Here is a 13,773-nt window from a genome sequence, read left to right on the forward strand (position 1 = left end):
TGAGACAGGAATCCATCAAAATCCTAGAGGAGAACATAGGCAGCAACCTCTTTGACCTCAGCCACAGCAACTTCTTGCTAGACATGTCTCCAGAGACGCAGAAAACAAAGCAAAACTGAACTATTGGGACTTCATCAAGATTAAAAAAATCTTTTGCAGCAAAGGAAACAGTCAACAAAACTAAAAGAAAACCTACAGACTGGGAGAAGATATTTGCATTTGTTCTACCAGATAAAGGGTTAGTACCCCAAATCTATAAAGAACTTATCAAACTCAACACCCAAAACACAAAAATCCAGTCAAGAAATGGGCAGAGGACATGAACAGACATTTCTCCAAAGAAGACATACAAATGGCCAAACAGACACATGAAAAAGTGCTCAACATCACTCAGCATTAGGGAAATACAAATTGAAACCACAATAAGATACCACCTCACATCAGTCAGAATGGCTAAAATTAACAAGTCAGGAAACAACAGATGTTGGCAAGAATGAGGAGGAAGGGGAACCCTCCTACACTGTTGGTGGGAATGTAAGCTGGTGCAGCTACTCTGGAAAACACATGGAGGTTCCTCAAAAAGTTAAAACCAGAGCTACCCTATGACCCAATAATTGCACTGCTGGTATCTATTTAAAGGATACAAATGTAGTGATCCGTAGGGGCACGTGCACCCCAATGTTTATAGCAGCAATGTCCACAATAGCCAAACTATATATATATATAATGGAATACTACTCAGTCATCAAAAAGAATGAAATCTTTCATTTACAATATTGTGGATGGATCTAGACGGTATTATGCTGAGTGAAATAAGTCAGTCCAAGAAAGACAAATCCCATATGATTTCACTCATATGTGGTATTTAAGAAACAAAACATGAACATAGGGAAAGGGAGGGAAAAATAAAATAAGGTGAACTCGGAGATGGAGACAAGAGACTTTTAACTCTAGGGAACAAACTGGAGGGTTGCTGGAGGGGAGGCGGTTGGGGGACTGGGGTAACTGGCATTAGGGAGGGCACATGATGTGATGAGCCCTGGGTGTTACGTGCAACTGATGAAATCACTGACCTCTACTTCTGAAACTAGTAATACATTATATGTTAACTAAATTGAGTTTAAGTAAATAATTTAAAACAATCAGAGCCATGGACGATCTCCACAGGATCCATGCCTGGCACGGGGAACAAATTGCCTTCAGTGCAGGGATGAGAAAACAATTTGATTTTCACGGTTATGGTCTTTTGAGCCACTCTAATTCTTTGTCTCGTTCATTATTTACTACTCAAAAAATTGGCTAAGCGACAGAAAAAAGAAAAGTGGGCATTAATCAGATTCGGGGGGTATGTGCATGCTCTTCCCTGGGGCACAGGCAGTTTCTGGGTAGCTTCCGACAGCCTCTCTCTGGGCTGCTCTTTGGGGCTGGTGCCAGACCAACTACATAGAGGAAGGTCAAGGTGGTGGGCCCAGGGCAGGACCCGAAACATCTTCTAGGAGCACCGCAATCCCCAGAAAAGTCAGCTGTTCTCCTGCCTGCCTGTGTGGACAGGATCCATTTGTGACAAGGATCCATTGGGTGGGGACTGGTGAATCAAAATGGCCAGGGCCGGTGAGGGGCCATGCCCTTCTCCCTTTTCCTGGGGCCCCTTCGTGTGGAGGAGCTCTGTGAAGGAACTGAAGCGGGGACAGGGGCTGGCAGGCGGCATGAGCAGCCACAGCACCTGGTGTCCTGGAGCAGGCGATCCCTGAAGTAGGCTTTATTGAGAGGCAAGCAGTGTCTCACTGCAGGGCTCACAATGCCTGCACATAAAGCCACATCCTTCGACCTAGCTTTTCAGTGTAGATGAAAGTGATGGTTGATTTATTCTTTTGGCCAGGTTGGAGAACATGCCTGATGTATGTCTTTTTTTTTTTTTTTTTAAGATTTTATTTATTTATTTGACAGACAGAGATCTCAAGTAGGCAGAAAGGCAGGCAGAGAGAGATGAGGAAGCAGGCTCCCTGCTGAGCAGAAAGCTCAGGCTCAATCCGAGGACCCTGGGATCATGACCTGAGCCAAAGGTAGAGGCTTTAACCCCCTAAGCTACCCAGGCGCTCCTGCCTGATGTATGTCTTATTGCCCAACTGGCTTAGGACTCCAGGTTGAGGAGAGATGGGAGCTCTTTTCGGACCCCCTCAGATACTCCAACAGTTGAGGTGATTCCTTTTATCTCTAAGAAACCCCTAAGAGGAGGCATGAGCCTTGTGGCCTGGATGGGGTGGTGTGGATTAGGTGGGATGCTAAGTCAGGGAGAACATCACATTGTGCCAGGCAAAGTCTCACCAGACCAGGCGTAAACCACTTGTGCATAGGGGCTTTCGAGGCTATTCCAGCTTGCACAATCTCATGGTGCTATATTTATCCATCTGTGACCCGTTTCCCCGGTAGACGGAGGGCATCTTGGGGCTGCTTGCTTTTCTCAGCTTCCTCTCCCGCACCTCGCCTACCACAGTGCTAGGCACTCAGCGGGGACTCAGAAAGCACCTGCTGGAAGGAGGAAAGCATCTTCTCCCAAACCCTCACCTTGCAGACCATACGGGTTGCCATGGAAACCAGATGTGCATTACAGCCGCTCTGCTCCACCGCAGTCCCTGTTCTGTCCCCCATAAAAAAAATCCTGTTTTGGCTTGTCAGCCGCTGGCAGGAACCCGGCACCTCGTGGGAACTGGGCAGCGGGGCACAGCTCTGTGGATGGGGTTTCTGCCTCACCCAGCAGACTCCACCCCAGAGCATCTGAAGGGAGGCAGCAGGCCAACACCTTGACCTCAGCCTAGTCAAACTGACTTTGGGCCTCTGGCCTCCAGCCCCATGACAGAAGAAGCTCTGTTCTCTGGAGCCCCCAAGTGTGTGGTCACTTGTTAGAGCAGCCATAGGAAACACCTCTCGTCCGTCTCCTGCTCCCCTAAAACAGAGAGCCTGGGGCCAGCTTCTGTCCTAGCAGCCTAGCGGGCAGCCACAGCTAGCCCCCCCTTAATAAATAAGACACCCAGAGTCACCTGACAGTAAGTGCCCCTGCTAAGACTCACACCAGAAGGTCTTGCTTCTCAACCTGATCTCTCACTCCTGGGCTCCACTCCCGCCCCCCCCATCCCCCCCCCCCCCCCCCCCGCCTTTGGCAGCCTCTGCACCTCCCCCTGGATCCCTGCAGGAGCAAATCCCTCATCAGGGCTGGGCTGGGACTGCTACCTGCACAGTAACTCTCTGGCTTCTGCTAGTAAGCCACCTCCCCACTCTTCAGGACTGTGCCATACCTTCCCACAGTCCTCCCCTCTTCTTCCCAATGTCCTCACCTGTACGACCCTGAGAAGCATCACACAGATACGTGCCTTGTTCACACCTCCCATCCACACCCCTGCACACATCTCTGTGTTCTCTGGACCTTTCTTCCCGGAGGTCCCAGGCCCTCCCCTGTGCCGACACAGAAGCACTGGTTCACCTTCTCAGTACCCTCTTCCCTGCAACTGTCCCTGCTCTCCCCTCAAACTCTCAGCCTCCCCCCATCTGCAGACCATCCCCCGCAGAATGCTCAGAGCCTCTGGCATCACCCTAAATGTCCTTCTCCTAGCCCTGGGCTCCCTTAGTATGCTGCTCCCCTGCACAGCAGAGTGGGTGAGTCACAGTGGTGATGGTAGCCACTGCATTTGCCCCGTGCTCCCCAAAACTGCTCTGGCCTTCAGCCATGTCCCGGCAGCAAAAACAGGACACCTTCCAGTCTTCACCTGACTGAACTGAAGGCAATACCAGACACAGCTGTTCACCCCTTCTTCTGGGATCCCTTTTCTCTTGGCTTTCCTGCTCTCACTGTCCTGGTTTCCTGTTACCTTTCTGACAATGTAAAGGCTGCAGTTCCAGAGGGCACCGTCTCGCTTCCCTCCCCTCGATGCCACTCTCCAGGGGCTCCCTCTGGGGTCCCCATCCTGCCACTCCCAGCCCCAGGCCTGTGTCTGAACAGACATGTCCATCTGGCGTCTCTAGGCATCTTCAACTCGCCCAGCCCAGATGCACCTCTGGATCCGTCATCAAAACTCAATCCTCCCTCTTCCCTTGTCTTAGGAAGCAGCACGGCCACGAGCTGACGGCTCTTCTCCCACAAAGACCACTTCCAAGCTGTCAGTAGGTGCCACTCATCCTCCCTCATCTGTCCCTGGATTCCACAGGCCCCCATGTAGCCCTTGGGAGGGACATCACACAGAGCTACAGCCTGGGGGTCCTCCTGGGAAACGGGCCCTGAGTGAGGGGCCCCTGTGGAGCCCAACCAGACCACGGCCAAGGGAGCTGGTGATGGCCGATGGAAACAGCCGCTCTGCTGTCCACGGCCGGACTCCCTGGGATGGACTCTGGGCTGCCCGTGAAGCCGTGTCACACCTGGGAATGCACTGTGCTTACATCTGGTGTGAGCAACGCCGCACCTTCTCACACCTTAGCTGTCAAGTTAACCCTACAGCTTCGAACGCACCTGCTGGTGACTCTCCATCAGGCTTACGGGGGAAGCTGCTCTGGGACATACTTGTGCTGGCTCGGTGTGACCCTATAGCCCACTTCCTTGTGCCCCTGCCATGCTGGCCTCATCACCTCCTAGACCCTCAAGGGCCCACCTATGTCGCTTCCTGTTCTCCATCCATTTGGCCCCTAAAGGATGCTCAATCACTCGGGTCTTGGTTCCCCCGACCCTCCACTTAGGGGGTCCTCCTGGAGCCCCCAGGCAAAAGTGAAACCCCGCCTTTCTTTAACAGAGCCCCTTCCCCTTGAAAGCCCCGACACGCTGTGGAACTGCAGGGTTAGCTGTGCGCGTCTTTGTGCTCTGCCCCTGTGTTTCCCGTGACAACCCACACCTGATGCCACACCAGCATCCAGCCAGGGCCTCCCAGTGACTGCACACAGGAGTGAACAACCCAGAAAGGGCAAAGGAACCACAGAAACTTTGGGCGAGTTGCTTAATTTCCCTGCAGTTAATTTCCTGTTTAAGTTCCAGAAATGAGAAACAAGATTATATCTCCTCAGTGTTAATATAAAATAAAATATAAAATAAAAAGGGCATAGTTGTAAAAAAAAAAAAAAAAAAGAAAACAGAAAAAACAATACCACATAGCTGGCACACACAAACCATTCACTACGTGATCTAAAAGCCTTGATTCAACCAATACTCACTGAACGCTGCCTCTGTCCGAACCATAATTCGGAGACAGCTTAGAAGGGGATGTTGGCGGCATCAAAAGACAGCGATGAGCTTCCTTTAAATAACAGGAAATAAACACTCACCTGGACTTTCTTCTCTTCCTTTCCTTTCTTTCTTTTCTTTTCCTTTGCCTCTCTTGGAAAAATCTAAGTGTAATATTTTTTTTAAAAGCTGTTTTGTCAATACAACAAATCTGAAAGCACACAGATCTGAAAACACACAGTCCTGGGCCCAAACTCATTACCGCTTGTGCGACCTTAGGCATAACCAATCAACCTTTCTGAACCTCAGCTTCCTTTCCAGAGCCGCTGTGAGAATTACCTAAGGTCATGGGCAAGAGGTGCCTGGCAGTGGTCAGTGCCAGGCTAAGGCCGGAGCTAAGATACTGTGGGCTCTCCACACTTCTAGAAGCTTCCAGAGCTGACACTGTGAGCTCTTCACGCTTCTCGAACCTTCCAAAGCTGCCAATAGTGCCCTGTTCCTCCTCCCTCTGGCCTCCGCATGCCTGGGGCTGAGCGGCCTCCATTAGGACAACCGTCTAGGAGCCTGACACAAACCAAAGGAAAGACCTCTCCCTCAGATCCTCTCTGTGAGAGATGGACCATGAAGAAATGATGTCAAAGATAAACAACCACACAGACCAAGGAGATGCTCTTTGTCAAAGATAAATCAGCAAGAGAGAGCAAGGTTAGGGCTCTGATGGGTCTGAGCAACAAGGCGGCAATCCAGACATCTAATGACACATTTAGAAGCCTAGCTAAGCTTCACATAAGAAATACAAATGGGATAAATAATTCACTAGAGAAAAAAGCTGTTTTTAGTGCGGAGACAATCACAGATTCCCATGCATCCTAAGCCCCTGACATTCTGAGTGACATTTTCTTTCTGGGAGCTCCTAAAGCCTGACTATAAGTCAAGATGGAAAGTAACTGACAATGCTATGATTAAAAAAACAAAACAAAAACCCCACCAGGTCCCTAAAATGAGCATTCAACCACGGAGTGTGAAACAGAATGGGCGTTTGATAAATACTGAATATTGGGATGTGGTGGCGGAGAAGAGGAGGGGGTGGGGGAGGTGCGGGGGGAGGAGGACCGGGGGAGGGGGACGGGACAAATGCAGCTCTCCAGTGAGCACTCTTCAGGTCATGCTTGACAATCAATGCCAAACGCTCTTCGAGCCAAACAAATCTGGTGCCCAAGGAGAAATGAACATAAAATTCTAGAGCTCCTAGGTGATTTACAAGAATAAAATCTTGGTAACCTCAAGGTCCTCGCGGTATTCACATACCAGGAGCAGCACTGTTCATTTCAGAGAATATGGGGCTCAGGGAAGCCTATGCTCCTCACAGGCCATCACTTCTTGAACCAACGACAAAAACAGGATAATTAATAACTTTGTATATGGTACTGCTACCATTTCTGTTACACACTGTTACTATCATGTGCACTATTGTTTATTTATTTACTTATTTTTATTATAATATGTTAATCGCCATACAGTATATAATTAGATTTTGATGGAGTGTTCCATGATTCATTGTTTACGTATAACACCCAGTGCTCCATGCAATCTGTGCCCTCCTTAATACCCATCATCAGGCTCACCCATCCCTCCACCCCTCTTCCTTCTAAAACCCTCAGTTTGTTTCTCAGAGTTCATAGTATCTCATGGTTCTTCTCCTCCTCTGATTTACCCTAATTCATTTTTCCTTTCCTTCTCCTAATGTCCTCCATGTTATTCCTTATGCTCCACAAGTAAGTGAAACCATCTGATAACTGATTCTCTCTGCTTGACTTATTTCACTCAGCATAATCTCCCCCAGGACCATTCATGTTGATGCAAAAAGTTGGGCATTCATCCTTTCTGATTGCTGAGTAATATTCCATTGTATATGGACCGTATCTTCTTTTTTTTTTTTAATTTTTTATTTTTTATAAACATATATTTTTATCCCCAGGGGTACAGGTCTGTGAATCACCAGGTTTACATACTTCACAGCACTCACCAAAGCACATAGCCTCCCCAATGTCCATAATCCCACCCCCTTCTCCCAAACCCCCTCCCCCCAGCAACCCTCAGTTTGTTTTGTGAGATTAAGAGTCACTTGTGGTTTGTCTCCCTCCCATTCCCATCTTGTTTCATTGATTCTTCTCCTACCCACTTAAGCCCCCATGTTGCGTCACCACTTCCTCATATCAGGGAGATCATATGATAGTTGACTTTCTCTGCTGGACAGTATCTTCTTTATCCATTCATATGTTGAGGGGGTATCTCGGCTCTTTCTACAGTTTGGCTATAATGGACATTGCTGCTATGAGATCCTAGCTAATAGGATCCAACAGTACATTAAAAAAATTATCCACCATGATCAGGTGGGATTGATCCCTGGGATGCAAGCATGGTTCAACATTTGCAAATCAGTAACAGAAGAGAGAAAAACCACATGGTCCTCTCAATTGATGCAGAAAAAGCATTTGACAAGATACAGCATCTGTTCCTGATTAAAACTCTTCAGAGTGTAGGGACAGAGGGAACATTCCCCAATTTCATAAAACCCATCTATGAAAAACCCACAATGAATATCATCCTCAATGGGAAAAAGATGACAGCCTTCCCATTAAGATGAGGAACACGACAAGAATGCCCACTCTTGCCACTATTGTTCAACACAGTACTAGACATCCTAGCAACAGTAATCAGACAACAAAGAGAAATAAAATGTATTCAAATTGGCAAAGAAGAAGTCAAACACTCTTTCTTCGCAAATGACATGATACTTTACGTGGAAAACCCAAAAGACTCCACCCCCAAATTACTAGAACTCATGCAGCAATTCAGTAATGTGGCAAGATACAAAAATCAGTTACTTTCTTATACACTAACAATGAAAATACAGAAAGGGAAATTAGAGATTTGATTCCATTTACAATAGCACCAAGGACCATAAGATACCTGGGAATAAACCTAACCAAAGAGGTAAAGGATCTATACTCGAGGAACTACAGAACACTCATGAAAGAAATAGAAGAAGACACAAAAAAGATGGAAAAACATTCCATGCTCATGGACCGGAAGAATTAATATTGTTAAAATGTCTATACTGCCTAGAGCAATCTGTATGTTCAATGCCATCCCAATCAAAACACCAGCATCATTTTTCAAAGTGCTAGAACAAACAATCCTAAAATTTGTATGGAACCAAAAAAGATCCCAAATTGCCAAGGAAATGTTGAAAAAGAAAAACAGAGCTGGAAGCATCACATTGCCTGATGTCAAGCTTTATTACAAAGCTGTGATCACCACAACAGCATGGTACTGGCACAAAAACAGACACACAGACCAATGGAACAGAGTAGAGAGCCCAGATATGGACCCTCAACCTTAAGTACTATTGTTTATTAATAAACACATGCATTACATACATGTGTATGCTGATCACAGCCCTAATTCCTCTGGCCAGAGGTTGTAGTATATGACCTACTTGCAAATTAAATATCTAGGAGCTGATCACACAATCCAAATCATTTGAGTCCACTTTTTATCTCCATGTTTTGGAAGAAAACAGACTTCTATCTAGGAAATATTTCGCTAATCACATGCTTCTACCATTTAATGTAATAGGAGACATTTAAGAACCTCCGCCAGTAACCAGCCACCTTTCTCCCCACTGCCCATCTAATCCTTCCTCCTCCCTCTTGGGTAGTGTGGCAAATTTTAATTGGTCGCCCTCGGCATTCTGATTAGAGAATTAAGCTAAAATGAAGGACCACACGTGAATGGCGACACAAAGCTCAGTTAGCCAAGCTGTACAACTCTGGACCCAGAAATTGATGAATAAGGGTCACTGATTCCAGACTCCCGGGAAATAGGACCAGAGCTACTCTACCTTGCTCCCAAGCTCTCCCATTTTCAGTTGCTGTTTGCACTGCTCTTGAGAAGGACTCCAAGGGAAGGACTCCAAATCCAAGAGGGGCTGATCTACTTAAAGGCATCTCTTTACCACCTGCTCATCCCCCTTCAAGTCAGGCCCCAGCTCCGAGGCAAAACCCAGAGAGGACTCAGCCACCAAGTCCCTGTTATATCATTAAACTTAGCAGCAATCCCCCGCACTTATGATTTCCCCAGTCAGAAATGAAGAAACTGGGGCTCAGAGAGTATCTGTGAAACATAACGTGGCCGAGATTCCATCGAGAAAGCTCCAGTCCTAACCTGTCACTTACTACATAAGTGACTCTGAATACAGCTCGTTACCAAGAAGAGCACCAGATCCTTCAACTGGCGAAACTAGTTCAAATAGAGGCAAAATAAGATGCCTTCCCAAAGAGCATTAGCATGGGGACCAAATCAACGTGTGGAAAAGAGACTGCATTTTTAAACACTGCACTAATACAAGGTATTGTATAAAAACTTAAGTCAATACAGCTTATCAGCATCATGATGACTCCAAATTGACAGCAATTAGTTCCCAGGGGGAAGTGCACAGGTAAAGATATGCATCCCGAATCTAGGATCAGAAGAAGCTTGTCGTAAATGGAATCCAGTTTGAGGGGTTCCCACGGGGTCCCGTTGCTAATCGTCATCAATATAGCAGGAAACAAAGAAAGGAAAAATAAAAGCATGATAAAACCAGTAAGAATTCTACATGTTCAGATGGTGTTTTTGGTAAAAATGGATCTTCCAAAGATCGTGGCCCAGCCTGAGCATCGCACTTCCCTTGTGAAGGCTTACCCCTCTCATACGCCTCTCTGTGGGCATTCTACAAGCACAAGACCCAGAGATCTACCAAGCAGTAAAACTGATGCCCCCTCCTCTCCCACTCAAACAAACAAGCAAATAGAACCCAGAACTCTAGGGAGGCTTCCTGAGTTTTTCCCTCCCCTTCAGTGGGCAAACTACACACCCCTATGCAGACCTACTCAGCCACATGACCACCAGTGACCAAGTTCTATAAGCTCTTCCTTTGTATCCCTCTCTTCACCCAACCTACGGCTCCTGCCCTCATTATACATCCACATCGCCTACAAAAGTCTGGATTTAACCTTCTAAGCCATTCTCCTTTTGTATTCAGAGTGGCCTTTGGAACATGACCTGCCCATATTAACAGGCCACTCCCTGGGTCTCCAGTGCCTACTGTGAGCCTGACAACCAGAACCCTCCACAACCTAGCCCGTCTTACCCAGAACTTCTATTTAAGTAACTTGACCCAGGGTACATGGTGGCACAGCCCGACGTAAATCCGATCTAACTCCAAGGAGCTCTGTGCTATGTTGGGCTTTGCTTGTTTCCCTCCGTCTCTCTCACAGGCTCTCCCCATGGCAGGGACTGTGGCTGTTCATCATCTAGAATGTGGCTTACACAAAGACAGGTTCTGTTCTTACTAAGAGTGATCCAGGTAATCTGGACAAACTATCCCATTAAAAATAATTAGAAAAGCTGACCAAAAACAATCAGGTTGAGACCATCTGAGAACTAAGAAGGAGTAATAAAAGACGAGGCCAAGACCTAGCAGAACTAAGAAATTCAGAGAGGTAGGTACCCCCACATCTGGGGTCACCTCGTTTCAAAGGGCACCCTCCAAATACCAGAAGCAGCAGCCCAAGAGCAGATAAACTCTGCAGAATCCTTAACAGATCTGTAGAACTGAAGAGACAGAAACTCAAGTCCAGGGACTCCAAGAAGAGGTCACCCTGATGAAGACACTTTGGTTGGTACAGGTGACTTAAGAGTAAAGATGAGCCAGAAACAGGCCAGCCCTTAAAAGACCTGAAGCCCTAGCTCTCTCGTTTACTAGCATGCACCCTGGGGCAAGCTCCGCAGACTCTCTCAATCCCCCATCCTTGAGATGGTAAGAAGAGCAACACCTGCTCCATAGGGAGGCTAATAGGGTTGAGTTCGTATCCATGCAGTGTTCAAAACTGTGTCCAGCTCTAGGTTCTGCTGTACACAGGCGAGACGCTGTAAGTTTTTGTTAAATACATAAAAAAGAACAGAATTCAGTTCAGCAAACACACTGCCTGGCCTGGCCTCTCTCTCTCTCCAGCTGCCTCTTCCTTTATTTCTCTGTATTCAATACCCCAATTCACACATCAGTCGTACTGAGCTACTTTGCTTCACCAAATGCATCTTGCTCATCCCCTATTCTTTCATCCGTCCTTTCTTCCCTCTGCCTGAAGTCTTTCTTCTCTTAACCCACTTGGAAAGCCTACAGCCATGCTTCAAGAACTAGTTAAAATATAACCTCCTCTGGGAAGCATTTGTTTGACCCTCTCAGAGGTAATTAGTTCCTCTTCTCGGCTCAGCTAGTCTTGATTTCCTTTTTTTTTTTTTTTCAAGATTTTATTTATTTGACAGAGAGAGATAAATCACAAGTAGGCAGAGAGGCAGGCAGAGAGAGAGGGGAGGAAGCAGGCTCCTTGCGGAGCAGAGAGCCCGACGTGGGGCTTGATCCCAGGACCCTGGGATCATGACCCGAGCCAAAGGCAGAGGCTTTAATCCACTGAGCCACCCAGGCGCCCCTTGATTTCCTTTTTTAGCATGGTGTTCATCAAACTGTTTTGATCCCTTCTGTTTATGTGTCTGTCTTCCCCATTAGCTTATAGCACGAACCATGTCTTATTCATCCCTTTTCCCAAATACTAAGCATAGCAGTAGTTCCATGATGACTAGTGAGTAACAAACGAATGATTAACTGAATAATTAATTAATTAATTAATTCATGAAATGTACTCAGTGTTTGCTTTCAGGCTAGTGCAGCTAAAGCATTTATCATATCCAAGCAAGTACAGGGCGGTTAAGAATTCTTACTCTTCTAAAGCTTGAAGCATGCTCCCGGGGTCCTCTGAAGACAGAATGTCAATCATTTGGTCATTGAGAGCAAGGTCCTCATTGACATCATCGGGGGAGGTGAACTGCGAGTGCTCCAGCTTGCTCTCATGATGCTGAACCTGCAGAGAAATTTCAGAAACAATTGAGAGGGCCTTCTTGTGAATGTCATGTGCTGAGAAAGTTATGAGGGAAGGCAGGAGTCAGAATACGTTGCTGGCCCCACTTGTGAGCAGGGTAAACTCAGGTAAGACACTGTATTTCCCTGGGCCTCTACTTTCTCATAAAAAAAAGGGGGGGATTTTAGTTCTAGTAGCCCTGCATGGGGATATTGTGTATATTAACAAAACAATGGATGGAAAGACCTTTGTTGCAACCTGTAAAGACCTATAAAGTATTTCACCATCATCACCTTCACCACCACCACTGTCACCATCATCACCATCATATCATCACCAACATCATGACCATCATCAGCCATCAACATCATCACCATCAACATCCTCATCACTATCAACATCATCGCCACCATCACCACCAACACCATCACCATCATCACCACCATCACCATCTTCATCACCAGTCACCATCATCACCATCATCTCATCACACGATCATCATCACCATCACCACTATCACCACCACCCCATCATCATCATCATCACCACCATCATCATCATCCCCAGCAACATCATCACCACCAACACCACCATCATCATTACCATCAGCAGCACCACCACCATAATCATCACACAGACAGAAATTCTAGTTGGCAGATGGACTTCAACTTCATGCATGTGGCTGGTTTCTAATCAGAATATAGAATTGTCAAATGAAAGTGACATGGGAGATAATTAAGCCTGACCCAACGATTGGATAGCTCTATCTGTTTTGTCCTTATTGTTGATTCTGCAAAATGGTTGATAATTAGTTAATATTTAAGAATTTTTGTCCCTGTGGCTTTTATATGTTATTATCACAAAACTGTCCCAACAAAATAAGTGTTATTGCCCCACATTACATATAAGAAACCATAACTCAGAGGAGTAAAATAACATGTGCATCCACACAGCTCATGAAGAGTCAGGGTTGGTATCTGGTCCCAAATCGGTCTAACTCCTAGGGTAGAAGGAGTGAAGAAGGCTAGAAGGGGTGAAGAAGTCTGTCTTGTGTTTTATAGCACACTGTCTCACTGGTTGCCTCGGGTTTCCAAAAATAAAGAAAAATGTGAAAAAAGTTCATTCTGTGAACTTCAAGGGTCTTCAGACCCTTGAATCAACGCTTTTCTTTTCTCTCTACAGGTGTAACGATCAGCCTTTCATCTCCAGAAAATGATTCCTGCTCCTTCATCAAAGCAGTGGGGAAGTTTTGTTCTTCTGTGATGGATAATGGCTTTGGGAGACAAGCCCAAGGTCTAATGAAAGGGGTCCTTTTTCTCCTCCCCCCTCTTGCCTGCTACAGACACTGTGGACCGATCTCACTTTGAAATGACCATCCTCTCCTCTGGGAAGCAGACACCAAGTGAACAATGGTGACAGGACCTCCAGCCTCCAGACATGGCCCCCAGAAGCCAGATCCAGCCTATCCTTCGCTGCCTGAAGCAAGTGTTTAAATTCATGGGCCTCAGGTTCCTCAATACAAATGAGGGGGGAGAGATGGCAGATGCTCCCTTCAAGGTGCTGGGCCCCTGGGTGACAATGAGTTGCAGCAGCTCCAGCCCTCCCAACCCT

The 13,773-nt window shown here is 46.6% G+C and overlaps 1 protein-coding gene across 6 annotated transcripts in view; it reads right to left on the minus strand.

The window, feature by feature from the left end:
• EVC2 (EvC ciliary complex subunit 2) overlaps positions 1 to 13,773 on the minus strand; it is a 117,632-nt gene that overhangs the window by 71,446 nt on the left and 32,413 nt on the right. For all 6 annotated transcript variants that reach the window (XM_059165507.1, XM_059165527.1, XM_059165497.1 and 3 more), the window contains exon 9: positions 12,026 to 12,165. In XM_059165507.1, coding sequence (XP_059021490.1) covers positions 12,026 to 12,165 — 140 coding nt within the window. The remainder of the gene's footprint in view (positions 1 to 12,025; positions 12,166 to 13,773) is intronic.

This window comes from Mustela lutreola, chromosome 1 (genome assembly GCF_030435805.1).
Source record: "Mustela lutreola isolate mMusLut2 chromosome 1, mMusLut2.pri, whole genome shotgun sequence".
NCBI lineage: Eukaryota > Metazoa > Chordata > Mammalia > Carnivora > Mustelidae > Mustela > Mustela lutreola.